The 17,695-nt window shown below is 36.1% G+C and overlaps 1 protein-coding gene across 1 annotated transcript; it reads right to left on the bottom strand.

The window, feature by feature from the left end:
- Nucleotides 1-7,237: 7,237 nt before the first annotated feature.
- On the bottom strand, nucleotides 7,238-16,145 carry LOC125836412 (LRR receptor-like serine/threonine-protein kinase EFR). Its single transcript, XM_049515581.1, has 4 exons — nucleotides 15,719-16,145; nucleotides 15,553-15,624; nucleotides 7,718-9,712; nucleotides 7,238-7,629 (listed from the first exon to the last, which is right to left on the bottom strand). Exons 1-4 carry the CDS (start codon nucleotides 16,044-16,046, stop codon nucleotides 7,238-7,240), a joined length of 2,787 nt encoding a protein of 928 aa, XP_049371538.1. The 5' UTR covers nucleotides 16,047-16,145.
- Nucleotides 16,146-17,695: the final 1,550 nt, after the last annotated feature.

Raw genomic sequence — 17,695 nt, 5'->3', positions numbered from 1 at the left:
CTCTAAAATACTGAGATGGATGTTGGGACAGACCCCGCAACATCCTAATAAAACAAAAACTAAGAACATAAAATAATTGAGTCCTCCGAAATGCAAGGAGGCTCACCACTGACTCTGGAGTGCTCAGCTGGATCAACGACGTGCAGGATGTTGATCCGGGGTACCTGTATCTGCATCATAAGACGATGCAGGCCAACTGGCATCAGTACATGGAATGTACGAGTATGCGAACTGGAAAACTAAGCAACATAGGCTAGAAGGAAATTTGGAAGAAACTGAAAAGTTTACCTTGCTCAACTCAACTCAACCTGACTGACTTCTTTCAATATAAGGCAATTTAAAACAAGTGCGATATAAAGAAAGACTGTTTAAAACATGCTATAAACTCTGTGTGTATACAAGGATACAATAAGCCTGAGATGTATATAGAAATACAATTGAACTGATGTATATAAAATACAATAATTTCTGTGTATAAAAATATAATAACTGCTGTGGGAGTTTATCTAACCGATAACCATCACATAAGAGCTATAGTGATGATACAGCGATCGAGCTCACGCTGCCAGAGCATCTTATACCCGGCCAAAGGTATAAGACCTGAACTGCCTAATGGATTCACTAGTCTAATATGAAAAGGATTCATCTAAAAAGTATGATCTTTTTCTACCCATGGTGGCTAACATGGTTCTATGGGGGCTGTGGGTTCTTTGAACGCTCCCCCAATTCGGTGCTCGATACTACTCCCAAAAATGTACTGGCTCTTATGTTTTTAAAACATATGTCTTCCTGCTGATTGAGATAATTACTCAGAAAAAACTATCCCGAAGGCTCTTTGGAAATCTCAGTTTCCAACTTTATTTAAATGTAAAGACATTTCTTTAAAACTTCTTTGGGAATACATAGTTCCCTAATAAATTTGAGAAATGAACTCAACTTTAAACTCTTTACTTTACTTGAACTCTTGGCTTGATGTGAAACTCTTAACTTAACATGAAACTCTTAGCTTTTGACTTGACTTGAAACTCGAGTCTTAAAAGAATGAAGCTAAAACATTCACTAAAGACTCTTGAACAACTTTGAAAACTTGCTTTGACTTACTTCACTTCTAAGCTTAACTCTTAACTTCACTTGACTTCTAACTTTACTTGACTTGGAACTAACTCTCCTTGAATTTGATTATGAATTCAAGGGTAATGATTTGTGTTTGGAAGGACCCCATGATGATTATGAATAATTTAGGACAACTAAACTTAAGAAGAATTTCGAAATTTAATTCTGAAAACAGATCAGATTTTGTTCACAGAGGGAACACAGCCGCAACACAGACTTGTTTCCTGAAAGCAGCCTGACTTTTCTCCTTCATGTTGCCAACTCTAAACCCTCTTAACTTCAAAAGTTCTTTTCCCAAACACTTGGGGTCATAAACCCCTCAACATACAGTGGATTCCACTAAAAAACACAACCAAATTCTGTCCCAAATCAGCAAGAACTTCAACAACACAACCAACAACTTCAACAACCAAAATAAATCTTTTCTTGGAATTAAAAACGAGTTGGTGTGTGGGGGTATGAACCAACCAACACTAAGGATCATAAAATCCCTCAACATACAAGAGATTACAACTCAAATACACAACCCAATCATGTCCCACAACTAACAATAACTTCAACAACACAACTAACAACATCAATAACAACTAACAACTTCAACAACTTCAACAACAATTCCAATCTTTTCTCAAATCATAAAAATGAGCTTGGTGTGTGGGGGGAAAGGATCACCCAACACTAAGAACTCACATACCTATTAGGGATCACCCCCGACGATCTTTGACGGAAACTCCTTGATCTCCTCTTCTTCTTCTCTTCTTTCTCTCTTCTTCTCTTCTTCACTCAAGAACCCTAACTCTTACTCTTTTAAAATGGAACAAAAATGATCCACAATCAGCCTAACACAACAATATAACCTCAAAAGAAATGATTTGTGAAAAGACCAAAATGCCCTTAAATTTCCGGACGGACTCCCTGCCAACTGCCCAACTTTCAAAGGACATAACTCGCTCATACGAACTCGGAATCGAGAAAACTCGGTGGCGTTGGAAAGATCGTTCCAAGGGCTTTCCAAAAATAACTGGAAATACTCCTGGATCATTCTTATCTTGGAGTTATGACTGCTCAAAGTTGGCCAAAAACTCACTGATTTCCACACTTAGCCAAATTTCCAGATTCTGAACTTAGCCAAATTTCCAAAAATGACTACTTCCAATTTCATGCTTCATATTCATTCTAAATTGTCGGATGTTACAGTAAAGTACACTTAGAATACTAGATTTAATAGTAGTAGTAGAAGAAGTCCAGAAAGATTAGTTCTTTCAACTAAAATGGTAGGAAATCCCTCAATTTATAGAAAACAAAGGGTAGTGTGAAAAGGTTCTTATTGTGCCTTACCGGAAAGGTCACAAACCTTTGGAAAAATTACAATCTTTCGGAAAGGTCACAACCTTTCATAAAGTCACAACTTTTCATAAAAGTCGCAACTTTTCATAAAAGTCACAATTCTTCATAAAAGTCGCAACTTTTCATCTTTTCATAAAAGTCGCAACTCTTCATAAAAGTCGCAACTTTTCATAAAAGTCACAACTTTTATAAAAGTCACAACTCTTCATTTTCCATTCACACCTTTTAAAACCCAACACATCCTAACCAACAACGAGAAGTTATCACATTTCTTGCTTCGTCAGTGCTAATATTGCCTTTATGAGATGTTTGCCAAAAATGTCAACCTAAATGTCCTTTGATCACTTCTGGTTAGTTGTGGCGACGTTGCATTTAATGACGAAGAAATGAAGACACAGAGGAATCGAACATAAAAGGATTAATATTTATTTGCTGAACACTATTTTCCATATTTTTTGTTCCATATATATATATATATATACTGTTTGAGGCAATAAAACATTGTTCTAAAAATTATATATCTTGAATGTCAAAAATTACAAGACACATTGTACAAGTATTTTGAGCCTTATTTGCAAACTAGGCAGATTCAACATAGAGGCAAGTTGGTTGGGGTATTGAAGAAGACTGTAACTGAGCAGGAGCTTCATCTTCATTTTTTTTCCTACTCTTCAAACTTCTCAATGTAATCGCTTCATTGGAATAGCCATACCCTTGAGTATGTTCATTGAAATTGTGTGGTGTGTTGAAGATCGCCCCTGAACTGTTTTGACGAATCCTGAAAAATATTAACAAGATGAGATGAATTATATTGAGCGTTGTCATTGTCTAAAGAGATCTTTTATTAAATCTATGATAGATGAAACTATTTATCATTTTTCTCATTTTCAAAGAACATGAGAAAATATTTCCACTAATCAAACATAAAATAATTGAAAACCATATGTTTCCTCCGTACCGAACACACTCATATAATATGTAAACTAATGTGATTGAAAATGGGAGATACAATATTACTAATTAATATATTGATGATAATTTGGAGAATAAAAGAGAGAAAACATGCCTATCTAATCCTTGATTGTTTGGATCAATTTCTTTGCCAAATGGTTGGTATCTTGAGCTTGTCCTATTAGGTGACCTTCTTATAGGACCTCCATTCCTACTGCTAAACCAAAATGACAAAACAAAATTTACTTACATCTAAGAATTGATTAAAGAAAAGTTTGAAAATATGTAATAAAAAAATAATAATTGGCAATATCATCAATAACATATATATTTTTGAAATTAAAATAGGGAAAGGAAAATAAACCTTGTATTTTGTGGGAATTCATTATCCAAGGAACTCAAAATTCCATTTTGCTGTTCAACCATCAACTTAGACTTGATGGAGTGATTTTGTAATTTCTCACTAGTATTATCTTTGCATCCCATGAAATATATATAAGATAACGAATATTCATCAACGGTAATCGGATAAGTTATTTTCGAAGAATTCTTATCCGTTGATGAATAACCAGAGATGTTGGTGGTGGTCATAGCTAATTCTGAAATATCCTCAGAATTTTGTATTGAGGTGCTAGGAATAACGTTGGTGTTCATGGGTTGCGCTTGAGTTAAATCAAATATTTTTGATAAGCCTGCTTCTTCACCAAAATCAAATTCATTGTCCCATGGTATAGTAGAGGAATAAAGATTTTGATTATCAATATCTATGTAATTGTTTGGAAATTCATCCATGGTTACTAATATGTATAAAAAAAAAAAAACAAATCATGTGTGAACAAGGTAAGAAACAAAGGTATTTTCAAAACTAGAAAACTAAACCAGTAAAAAAAAAATATAATCAGAAAAAGAGAAGCTAATAGAATATATACTCACAAGATGGAATGATCTTACTCACCGGTGTATCGATACCTAAAATCACGGTGTCAGCGAACCACTCAACAACAATAAATTACACTTAAGAATACTAGATTTAGTAGTAGACGAAAAAATCCAGAAATTCGTTGTTGTAAAATAAGATGAAATCCATATATTTATAGACAACAAAAGGTAATGTGAACAACTATGCCTTAACGGAAAAGTCACAACCCTTCAAAAAAGTCATAACCTTATGAAAAAGTCGCAACTTTTCATAAAAATCACAACTCTTTAGAAAAAGCACAACTCTTTATAAAAGTCACAACTCTTCAGAAAAATCACAACTCTTCATAAAAGTCACAAGTACTCTTCAGAAAAATTACAACTCATCATTCCCTAGCATCTGTCATTCGAATTGGCCAAACTTGAAATCCGAAGTTGGGAGCCTAATACCTGAGCCTCCACTGGCTTATTACCTGGAGATAAAACAATGGATGGAAACCTACTAATATCCCATCCAAGAATTTGACAAATGACACTTGTCATTTTAATTTACGTAGATTTCATAATTGGATGAAATTTTAAAATTAACATATCTAGAGATGGGATCAATGACTGAATTTTCTATAAATATTATACACTAAAATAGGAAAATAACTAAAAATCACTTTGTAGGACTTTATTGGATATGATTGGAAATTTTTTTGTTGTATGTCAAAATTATGTTGAGGAACCTCTTTTCTTTTCTCAAATAAGCGAGAATTCTAAATGGTTTTGTTGATAGTATACACCAAAATAGGAAAAATAACTAATAATCACCTAGTAAGATTTGACTGGATATAACAAAAACTAACTCTTAACGGAATGATCAAACATAAAAGGATTAATATTTATAGAAGCCACTTTTTTGGTAATTTCATAGTTTTTGTTCCAAATACATATATATACTGCATGACTTAACAACCAACAAGATGCCATTCCAATCATGAAGAGCACTGGATACACATTGTATTTTGAGGCAATAAAACATTGTTCTAAAAATGATATTTCTTCAACGTCAAAATTACAAGGCCTTAGTGAAATGGATCCCAAGGCCAGTTGATATTGGAATAGCCATACCCTTGAGTATATTCATCGAAATTTTGTGGTATGTTAAATATCGACTCTGAACTGTTTTGACCAATCCTGAAAAATATTATTAACAAGATGAGATGAGTTATATTGAGCATTACTAATTAATATATTAATGATAATTTGGAGAATAAAAGAGAGAAATTAACATGCCTATATGATGATCCTTGATTGTTTGGATCAATTTCTTTCCCAAAGGGTTGGTATCTTGAACTTGTCCTATTAGGTGATCTTCTTATAGGACCTCCATTACTATTGCTAAACCAACATGACAAAAAACAAAATAATTGGCATATCTCAATAATTTATAAGTATATTTTTTGGAAATTAAAGGAAAAAAGGAAAATAAACCTTGTATTTTGTGGGAATTCATTATCCAAGGAACTCGAAACTCCATAGCCACCACTGCTAATTCCATTTTCTTGACCAACCATCAACTTAGACTTGATCAAATGACTTTCTAGTTTTTCCAGAGTTAGAATATGTGACATCGGTCGTTGGAGGATCATGTCATTAGTCTTATTATTTTCTTGCTCTTTCCAAGAATCAGTAGGCTGATTAGTGGTGAACTTTAATTTCAAGGACGACTCTCTTTCGAATTTATCCAAAATTGGGATTTTTGGTAGAGGTTGTTGAAGGATCATGTCATTTGTAGTTTCACCTTGTTTCTCCATAACAATAGGTATAGGGATAAAGGTTTTAGGATTAATTTCTTGATTTTTCAATCCCATGGAATATATGTACGATAATGAATAGTCATCATCGTCATCAAGGGTAATAGGATAAGTTATTCTCGAAGAATTCTTATCCGTTGATGAATGACTAGAGATGTTGGTGGTGTTCGTAGGAACAACATTAGGTAATTCTGAGGTGCTAGGAATAATGTTGGTGTTCAAATGCTGCTCTTGAGGCATATCAAATATTTTTGATAAGTCTACTTCTTCACCAAAATCAAATTTATTGGCCCATGGTATAGTAGAGGAATCAAGATAATCTTGATTATCACTATCCATGTAACTGCTTGGAGATTTATCCATGTTTATCAGTGTATATTAACAAATATAAAGTTTTCCATTGTTGTCTTACTTATATAATGAGACACTTGTCATTTTAATTTATGTACATTCCATATTTGGATGAATTTTTTGTAGATATTATACACTAAAATAGGAAAAATAACTAATAATTACTTAGGACTTGACTAGATATGACAAAACTCCAACGTACCCTCTCTGTTTTTCAAAATTATGCGGAGTAACTTTTTTTCTAAATAAGTGAGAATTTTAAATGATTTTTTTTAGATATTAAACACCAAACTAAGAAAATAGCTAATAATCACTTAGTAGGATTTGACTAGATATGACAAAAATTCAATCGATACCTCTCTGTATTTCAAAATTATGTCGAGTAACTTCCTTTCTCAAATTACTGATGATACTAAAATTTGAGTATTCTATTAAAATATTATTTGAAATTTATACAGATTTGGAAAAAATCTGAATACTATATTAAATTTATTACTTAAATTTTTATATAGATTATGATAGAAATATTGATCTATCAATGAAAAATTAGGTGCTCGAAAAAAATTGCGACGTAAATGTGATTTTTCATGTCATGTGTATTGCCAAATTGATCTGATAATAACGTCATATTTAACTCTATTCTGTAATAAATGGATGTCAACAAGAAAAAGATGTTTTAATTTTTCACACTTAATAAAACATATTACTATTCGGAATCTTTGTAGTCTAGTTGGCTGACTACCTGAACTTTCACCTTAATTTTTCACACTCAGTAAAACACAACAGTCTAATTCTACGTAGCGGAGACTATTGACAAACTGGAGTCTGATCTTTTTGAGTGTTGAAAGAGCATATGTCATGTTAATTCTTGCATCAGGTGTCACTACAGTGCAACTCAAAGCTAATTTCATGATAGATGACAAACAATGCATCTTTGCATCGATTTGTTCATCCCCTGGCTGTATCAAATTAGAATCCACCACCTTATGAATACCACTCGAAAAAGAATCATTAATCCAACATCGTATATTCATTTCTCCGGTAAATATTTCATCACTTGGTCTCCTTCTTGTGAACGTCTCCATCATCACGATGCCAAAACTATAAACATCGCAGCTTGTGGAGACTATTCCATCTTGTCCAAATTCTGCAATCATGGTAAAAGATTATCATAAAAAATTTCCTAGTAACCGAGGAACATGCTAAAACTGAGTACTAATCTATAATTACGATACCTGGAGCAATATATCCAATGGTTGCTATTGTCCTTGTTTGAACAAAATCTTCCCCTGCACCTAACAATTTTGCAATGCCAAAATCGCTGACATGGCCAACCATTTCTTGATCTAGTAAGACGTTGCTTGGCTTCAAGTCACAATGCACCACATGTGTTGAATAGCCATTGTGGAGATAGTCTATTGCAGATGCAACATCTATCATTATACTTAATCTCTGCAACATGTCTAAGAAAAAGTTGTGATTGTATAGCCATTTTTCAAGTGTCCCATTCGGCATATATTCTAATACCAAGGCTTTGAAGTGAAGGTTGGAGCAGCTGGTGATGACTTTTGTAAGATTTCGATGGCGGAGGTTGCGCAGCATCTCACATTCTGTATCAAAACTTTTGAATGCACCCTCCAATTGCACATTGAATACCTTTGCTGCCAAAAGAGTACCATCCTTAAGTATCCCTTTGAAAACCTTGCTGAAACTCCCACTACCAAGCAAGTTGCTTTCGTCGAATCCTTCTGTTGCTTGTTCAAGTTCATAGTAAGAAATTCTTTCATGTTTCCCTTTTACCGGAAAGACATCTGCTTGATCTGCATTCTTCTTTATCTTTCTCCATCTTAAAAATACATATGCGAGGGCTAATGCAAGAAATAGCATACCCACTCCCAAAAGGATGTACAAAACCAAGATTATCTTTTTTCTCTTTGACTTCTTCGGAGATTTGATGACGCATGGTGAAACATGAAACTTAGAGTCACCACAAAGGGCATAATTTTGCAAGAAAGATTGACTTGTGGCATTTGCAAAAGGACCACCCATGGGAACCTCTCCACTGAGTTCATTAAATGAGAAGTTCAAGTATTTGAGATACACGAGAGCTTCTAATGACTTTGGAATTTCACCGGTTAGATTGTTATTGCTCAAATCCAAGAATTCTAAGGCCAACATTTTGCCAAATGAATCTGGAATAGGCCCATCTAATTTATTATGTGCTAGAGAAAGTTTCATCAATCTATCCAGACCCCCTAGCGTGCTAGGGATCTTACCACTAAAATCATTTTTTGACAGATCAACTAGTGTTGCAACCTTTAAATTTCCAATCTCTATAGGAACTTTCCCACTTAATAAATTGGATGAAACATTGAATTTTATGAGATCTTGAAGAGTCCACAAGCTTGAAGGTAAGCTCCAGTTCAGCCTGTTGTTAGCTAGATAAAGATACCTCAAACTGGTAACGTTCCCTAAGCATGGTGGTATGGAACCAGAAGCTTGATTTTTTGACAAATCTAATGCTCCAAGTTTATTTAAATTGCACATAACATCTGGTATGGTTCCTTTTATCATGTTGCCACCTAAGTAAAGTTCTTGAAGGTTTGACAAGCCTTGGATGGTTTTTGGAATATATCCAGTCAACTCATTTTGTGACAAATCCATCTTTGTCAAACCGGTAAGATTGCCAATTTCTCCGGGAATGAAGCCTTTCAGTTTACAATACCATCCTTGGAAAATTTGCAGAGAATCAGAGAAATTTCCAATGGAGGCAGGCAAAAAACCGTCCAAGGGATTCTTGGAAAAAGTGATTTCTTTCAGTTTCCTACAGTTTGACAAAGATGTCAAGAAGCTCAATGCTGAATTGCTGACAAAATTATTTGCCCCTAAGTTCAAAACCTCAATGTATTCTAAGTCACTAATTGATTCAGGAATTGGGCCTGTGAAACTGTTATATGAGAGTTCAAGTACTCTGAGTCTTGAAGAATTTGAGATAGAAGGAGGGAGAAAACCACTCAAACTATTCTGATAACAATAGAATCCGTCTAGGTTGGGAATTCCATGACCTAAATCTGAAGGTAGAGTACCTGAAAGCCTGTTTTCTGCAATTCCTAAGATCTGCAGTGCTGACATGTTGAAAATGCTTGCAGGGATAGAACCAGTCAACTCATTTGTGTCTAATGACAAAAACAGTAGTTTCTGAAGATAGCCTAGTTCCATTGGTATCTCTCCTGTCAAGAGGGGGAAATATGTGAGTTGACATGTTAGAACTTGAGAACGTAAAGATATGGCACCTGGGCTTAACTCAATCCCAAAAGCTAGCTCATGAACGAGAATTGCCCAAGTTCATATAAGCAGACCACATGTTCATTCCCAACAAATGTGGGACTTTTAACCACTCTAACAACCCCTTCTTGCCTAGGCCTAACTGGAGTGAATATTGGGAGTCCAAACGAGAATGGACGTGGCTCTGATACCATGTATGATATGACACATGGGCCTAACTCTCCTCCAAAAGTTAGTTCATGTGGAGAGGATGCCGAATCTTTACATGGTATCTGGGTCAGGCCATCCCTTTTGGGCTGTCGGTCCACGCTCCAGTTGGACCTGGGTGTGAAAGGGGTGTTAGAGTAGCTAAAAGTCCCACATGTGGGGTCCATCCCATGAATTTTTTTTTGGGTCAACAATTGCGGCTGCAATTGTTGTAAAGAAAATACAACTGAATTTGTTTGTCAACAATAGTTGCAAACTTTTCTTTTGTCAACAAAGTTTGCAGCAATGCAAATTTTTCGGTGGCATGAGTTTTGAATAGTGCAATGCAATTGCATCTATAAAAGGAGCTCTTCAGCTCCTCATTTGAGACACCAATTCACAGAGAAGTAAAATATATAGAGAGCTGTGAGGTTTCCATAGACTATAAAAGAAAAATAGTCTGTGAAGAAAAATAGAGTGTGAGTGATATTTTAGTTTAGTAAGGTGGAAATCAAAAGAGTGTTATTCCTTTTGAGTGTGTAGTAGTCACTTTGAGTATTGTATTCGTGACTACACGGTGTAAAATTCCTTACTATAGTGATATCAGTTGCTCCTCTTGGCCCGTGGTTTTTCCCTTGTTTAGAAGGGTTTCCACGTAAAATTCTTGGTGTCATTATTTTCCTATTTTATTTCCATTACTTTTACCATATATATTTTGTGCTTGTCTGCGTTTTTCCCAACAAACTGATATCAGAGCCAAGGTTTTATCTGAGTATGCTCTGTGGTTGCAGCACAGTCTGAACTTCCACATCAGAAAAGATTTACTTTGGTTTGCAATATCTATATTTTTTGGGGATAAACAATGGAAGCCAACACAAGTAGAATGGTTACTTTAAATGGTGTTAATTATGCCATTTGGAAGGAAAAAATGGAAGATCTGCTTTATGTCAAGAATTTTTATCAACCAGTCTTTGCTACTGTAAAGCCTGATAATAAAACAGATGAAGAGTGAAATTTGTTGCATAGACAGGTTTGTGGATTCATTAGGCAATGGGTTGACGATAATGTGTTGAACCATATTTCTGGGGAAACACGTGCTCGAACCCTATGGTAGCATCTTGAAAGTTTGTATGCTCGGAAAATTGGCAACAATAAAATGTTCTTAATAAAGCAGATGTTGAGTTTAAAGTATCATAATGGTTCTCCGATGACAGACCATCTGAATAATTTTCAGGGGATCATGAACCAGTTATCTGCTATGGGCATTAAATTTGATGAAGAAATTCAAGGCTTGCTTCTACTTGGTTCCCTACCAGACTCTTGGGAAACATTTAGAACTTCATTGTCAAATTCTGCTCCGGATGGTGTGATCTCAATGGATTCTGCCAAGAGTAGTGTCTTGAACGAAAAGATGAGAAGAAAATCTCAAGGTTCTTCTTCGTCGGATGTCCTGATAACTGGCTCCAGGGGGAGAAACAAAACTCGTGGTTCTCAAAATAGAGAACAAAATAGGAGCAAAATCCAGAGGCGGACTTAAGGATATTGAGTGCTATCATTGTGGCATGAAATGGCACATAAAGAAGTTCTGCAGGAAGTTGAAGAGGGAGAACAAAAACAAAGAGGAAACTAAAGAAGATGGCAATGAAAATTGCCTAGCCACCGTCACCACCGAAGATCTTGTTACTGTCCTTGATGCGGATATGATAAATATTATTTATGATGAGTCAAGCTGGGTTGTGGACACTGGTGCCGCATCTCACGTGATATCAAAGAAGGATTTTTTCTCTTCCTATACTCTTGGTGATTTTGGAACCTTGAGTATGGGTAATGAGACTATTTCTAAGGTGGTTGGTATTGGTACAATTTGTTTGAAAACTAGTGTTGAAACTAAACTAGTTTTGAACAATGTGAAACATGCTCCTGATGTTCGTCTGCACCTGATTTCTGTTGGTGTTTTGAATGATGAAGGATATGTTAGTACCAACGGTGATGGAAAATGGAAACTCATTAAGGGTTCCTTGGTTGTGGCTCGTGGTAACAAACGTCATGGTCTATACTGGACTACGGCTTCTGCTTGTGTTGATATGGTGAATGTAGTTGAGAGCGATAACTCTTCAACGTTATGGCACAAGAGGCTTAGCCACATCAGCGAGAAAGGACTTAATGTTCTAGCCAAAAAGAAATTATTGTTAAATTTCAAAAGTGCTAAATTAGAAAAGTGTGAGCACTGCTTGGCTGGTAAACAAAATAGAGTTTCTTTTAAGTTCTACCCCCCTTCAAGAAAGACAAAGTTGCTTGAATTGGTGCACTCTGATTTGTGCCGTCCAGTGAAGACAAAGACATTGGGTGGTGCATTCTACTTTGTCACTTTTATTGACAACTGCTCGAGAAAACTTTGGGTCTATGTCTTGAAGACTAAAGACCAAGTGTTAGGTGTCTTCAAGCAGTTTCAGGCTTCAGTTGAAAGAGAAACTGGAAAGAAATTGAAATGTATTCGTACTGATAATAGTGGTGAATATTGTGGACCATTTGACGAATACTGCAAGCATCAAGGCATTAGACACCAGAAGACTCCTCCTAAGACTCCTCAGCTTAATTGTTTGGCTGAAAGGATGAACAGGACCTTGATGGAAAGAGTTAGATGTTTGCTTTCTGAAGCAAAGTTGTTGAACTCATTTTGGGGTGAGGCTTTATTGACTGCTGCACATGTTATTAATATGTCTCTTGTTGTTGCTTTGCAAAGTGATGTACCAAATAGTGTTTGGTATGGAAAAGATATTTCTTATGACCATTTGAGAGTATTTGGTTGCAAAGCTTTTGTACATGTGCCCAAAGATGAGAGGTCAAAGTTAGATGCCAAGACAAGACAGTGTATCTTTGTTGGATATGGCCTTGATGAATTTGGTTATAGGCTATATGATCCAATTGAGAAGAAACTTGTGAGAAGCCGTGATATTATTTTCATGGAGAATCAAACAATTGAAGATATTGAAGAAGCGGAGAAGCTAGAATCTTCAAGGTTTGATGGCATAGTTCATCTAGATGAAGTTCCTCACACAAGTATGCATGATATTGGGCTTGATGATCATGGTGACGCCCATAATCATGTATCGAATCAACATGTTGATGTTGATAATAACAATGATATTGTTATTGATGATCCTCCTGCTCATGAAGTTGTGGACGAATCAAATATTCCATTTAGGAGGTCTACAAGACAACGGGTTCCTTCCTCTCGTTATTTACCCAATGAGTATGTGTTACTCACTGACGGGGGAGAACCTGAATGTTACGAGGAGGCCATGGAAGATGAGCACAAGGATCAATGGATTGAAGCCATGCAAGATGAGATGAAATCTTTGCATGAGAACCACACTTATGAGTTGGTAAAATTGTCCAAGGGCATGAGATCTTTGAAGAACAAGTGGGTGTTCAAAGTTAAAGTTGAAGAACACAACTTGAAGCCAAGGTACAAAGCTAGATTGGTTGTTAAGGGATTTGGTCAAAGGAAGGGTATTGACTTTGACGAGATATTTTATCCTGTTGTGAAAATGTCCTCGATTCGTACAGTTCTTGGTTTTGGCTGCTAGTCTTAATTTAGAGATTGAGCAGATAGATGTGAAGACGACTTTCCTTCACGGTGACCTAGAAGAAGAAATTTATATGGAACAACCTGAAGGCTTCAAAGTAGAAGGCAAAGAAAATTTTGTGTGCAAACTCAGAAAGAGTCTTTATGGCTTAAAGCAAGCTCCTAGACAGTGGTATAAGAAGTTTGAATCTGTTATGGGGGAGCAAGGCTATAAGAAGACTTATTCAGATCATTGTGTATTTGTACAAAAATTTTCTGACAATGATTTTATCATCCTTTTGTTATATGTGGATGATATGTTGATTGTGGGCAAGAATACTTCCAAGATTGACGACTTGAAGAAAGAGTTGCGTAAGTCTTTTGCTATGAAAGATTTGGGTCATGCCAAGCAAATTTTGGGCATGAGATTACTCGTCTCAGAGATGAAAGGAAGATTTAATTGTCACAGAAGAAGTACATTGAACGTGTACTAAAGCGCTTCAATATGAAAAGTGCTAAGCCTGTTAGTACACCTCTTGCTGGTCATATGAAGTTGAGCAAGAAGATGTGTCCTACAGTTAGGGAGGAAAAAGAGAGCATGGCCAAAGTTCCATATTTCTCCGTCGTCGGAAGTCTAATGTATGCAATGGTATGCACTAGACCTGATATTGCTCACGCAGTTGGTGTTGTCAGCAGATTTCTCGACAATCCGGGAAAAGAGCATTGGGAAGCTGTGAAGTGGATACTCAGGTATCTTAAAGGAAGCTCAGATGAATTCGCTTGTGTTTTGGATCATCGGATCCAATCTTGAAGGGCTATACAGATGCTGATATGGCAGGTGACCTTGATAACAGAAAATCCACTACTGGATATTTGTTTACTTTTTCAGGGGGAGCTATATCATGGCAGTCGAAGTTGCAGAAGTGTGTTGCACTATCTACAACTGAAGCTGAGTATATTGCGGCTACTGAAGCTGGCAAGGAAATGATATGGCTAAAGTGATTTCTACAAGAACTTGAATTGCAACAGATGGAGTATGTTGTCTATTGTGACAATCAGAGTGCAATAGACTTGAGCAAGAACTCCATGTACCATGCAAGAACAAAACACATCGACGTCAGATATCATTGGATTCGTGAGAAAGTGGAGAGTGAATCATTTCACGTCAAAAAGGTACACACAAGTAAAAATCCTGCAGATATGCTGACCAAGACGATATCGAAAGACAAGTTCGAGTTATGCAAAGAACTTGTTGGCATGAGCTCTCTCTGAGAAGATGAAGATACCTCTCTCTAGTACATGGGACTGGAGGGGGAGATTTGTGGGTCCATCCCATGAATTTTTTTTTTGGGTCAACAATTGCGGCTGCAATTGTTGTAAAGAAAATACAGCTGAATTTGTTTGTCAACAATAGCTGCAAACTTTTCTTTTGTCAACAAAGTTTGCAGCAATGCAAATTTTTCGGTGGCATGAGTTTTGAATAGTGCAATGCAATTGCATCTATAAAAGGAACTCTTCAGCTCCTCATTTGAGACACCAATTCACAGAGAAGTAAAATATATAGAGAGCTGTGAGGTTTCCATAGACTATAAAAGAAAAATAGTCTGTGAAGAAAAATAGAGTGTGAGCGATATTTTAGTTTAGTAAGGTGGGAATCAAAAGAGTGTTATTCCTTTTGAGTGTGTAGTAGTCACTTTGAGTATTGTATTCGTGACTATATGGTGTAAAATTCCTTACTATAGTGATATCAGTTGCTCCTCTTGGCCCGTGGTTTTTCCCTTATTTAGAAGGGTTTCCACGTTAAATTCTTGGTGTCATTATTTTCCCATTTTATTTCCATTACTTTTACCATATATATTTTGTGCTTGTCCGCGTTTTTCCCAACACCACATTGTTTGGGGAATAGGCAGGTGGTCAGATTATATGGAATTGGGCAATTCTCCCCTCATGAGCTAGTTTTTGGGGTTGAGTTAGGCTCATGTGTCATATATTTACATAAACACTTCAGATTCTTTGTTACACAACAATTACCTGAAAGCCTGTTTCTTGTAAATCCTAGGTTCTGCAGTTCTGACATATTAGAAATGCTTGCTGGAATCTCTCCTGTCAAGTGAGGAAAATACATGATTAGTACCAATTTGGCGGAAGATAAAAATGAAAGAAATTTCAGAGTTCGTGGAAGTTAGTATCATAATACCTTCCAGATGCAGAGTTCCAAGGTATAAGCTTGTAAGTGCCGTTAAATTGCCTATCTCTCTTGGTACAGTTCCAGTGAGCTCATTTCTAGATAATGACAAGATTTGGAGCTTTCTGCATTTTCCTATGTTTGGTGGAATAACGCCATGTATGTGATTGGCTGAGAGGTGAAGCTCTTCTAAGTTTGGAAGATGGTCACATATAGTTGCCGGAAGCTTACCCGTAAGATTATTGTAGGTGAGACCAATCTTTTTCATTGTTGTAATGTTAAAGATTGATGGTGGTATAGAGCCAGTAAGCTGGTTATTTTCCAGATTGAACAAAGTCATGTGATGAAGATCACCGAGTTCTTGAGGGATCTCTCCTTCAAGAAATTTTTTGGATATATCCAACACTTGCAGCTGTGTAATATTGGAAAGGGAAGATGGGATTTCACTGAAAAATTGGTTGCTCGAAAGATGCACGATGCGAAGGTTTGGTAACAGACTTAGAAATGTTGGAATGGCACCAGTAAAGTTATTACTTCTGACCGAGAACAGTTTCAACCTCCGCAAATAAGCCAACTCTTTTGGCAACTCTCCATGGAAAGTGTTGTTGTCGATTATAATGGAAACGAGAAATGAGAGGTTTCCAAGGTGTGGAGGAATGGTACCATAAAGTTGCATGTTAGAAATGTCTAAAGCTGCAACTCTATGGTGTCGGGAGGTACAAGTGATGCCAATCCAGCTGCAAACTGGTCTGGAAGAAGACCAGTTGGTTGCTAAGATATTGTTAGGATCAAAAGAAGAAATGTGCGATTTGAAGGCAAGAAGAGCAGCTTCATCAGTACTAATATTGGGAATAGTAGATAGTGCAGTATGGAGCAGAATGAAAACCGCAAGAGCAAAGAGAAGATCGCAACTTCTTCTCATAACTATAACACAATTTTAACTCTTTTTCCTTATTGAGCTAACCAAGAATGGACAAGGCAAATGATCTATTTAATTGAGTATTTTTTTGGTGAAGACTTAGAGAGTGTCAATTTTCAGTACTCAAGTTGTGTTAGTGAAATTAGTCAATGGAAATAATATTCATTCATTGTTCAAAGGGGATGGATAAGAGGAAATTTCTCTGCTTTTCTACTTTTAGTTTGTTGACAATTCCTCCTCCAATACTTTTCTTTTTCCTTTTGCTTTGACTATTTTGAATTCATGGAAATTTTGCCATTTCTATGACATGAAAAATTGAGAAATATCATTTGCCGTATGTAGGCTTTTTCTGAGTGTTTTTAGTATAGACTAAGTTAAGGTATAACTTTGCGGATTGTGAAATTGAACTAAGTTATGTAGGAACTTTTAGGTTATGAACTTCTTTTAAGGCATAACGTTCTGAACTCTTTTTTTTTTCTTCTTACCCTATTCATACCCTGTACCCAACCCTCCCCATTCAAAAAAAAAATAAAAATTTACGCCACCCCCACCCAGGCCACCACCGAAATTGTTTTTGAAAAATATTTCAAATTTTAAAAATCTCATTTTTATGTCACCCTTACCCCTACCCCACCCCCTAGCCGCCACCCCCAGGCCATCCCCTTAATTATTTTTTAAAAAAATTACTTTTGGAAAATATTTCAAATTTAATTTTTTTTCCTTTTTACGCCACCCCTCCCCCCCCCCCCCCCCCCCACGCTCCTCCCAGGCCATTCCCGTTGAAAAAACTTTTTAAGAATAAATAATTATTTTTGGGAAATATTTCAATTTAAAAGATTTTCATTTTTTATGCCACCCTCATCCCCATTCCTACCCCCGTGCCATCCCCACCCAGGCCACCACCATAAAAAAAAATTAAAAAATTGTTTTTGAAAAATATTTTAAATTTTAATAAATTTCATTTTTATGCCAGCCCCCCCCCCCCCCAAATCAAAACTTTCATATATAGCAAGCATAAAAATCATATTTGTATGTTATAACTATAGTTTGCATAATTGCGCTCCATAGCA

Source organism: Solanum verrucosum, unplaced genomic scaffold (genome assembly GCF_900185275.1).
Source record: "Solanum verrucosum unplaced genomic scaffold, falcon-dt-bn FXZP01000278.1, whole genome shotgun sequence".
Classification (NCBI taxonomy): domain Eukaryota; kingdom Viridiplantae; phylum Streptophyta; class Magnoliopsida; order Solanales; family Solanaceae; genus Solanum; species Solanum verrucosum.
The sequence above is the reverse complement of the archived record's forward strand: the minus strand, read 5'-3'. Positions and strand labels throughout refer to the sequence as shown.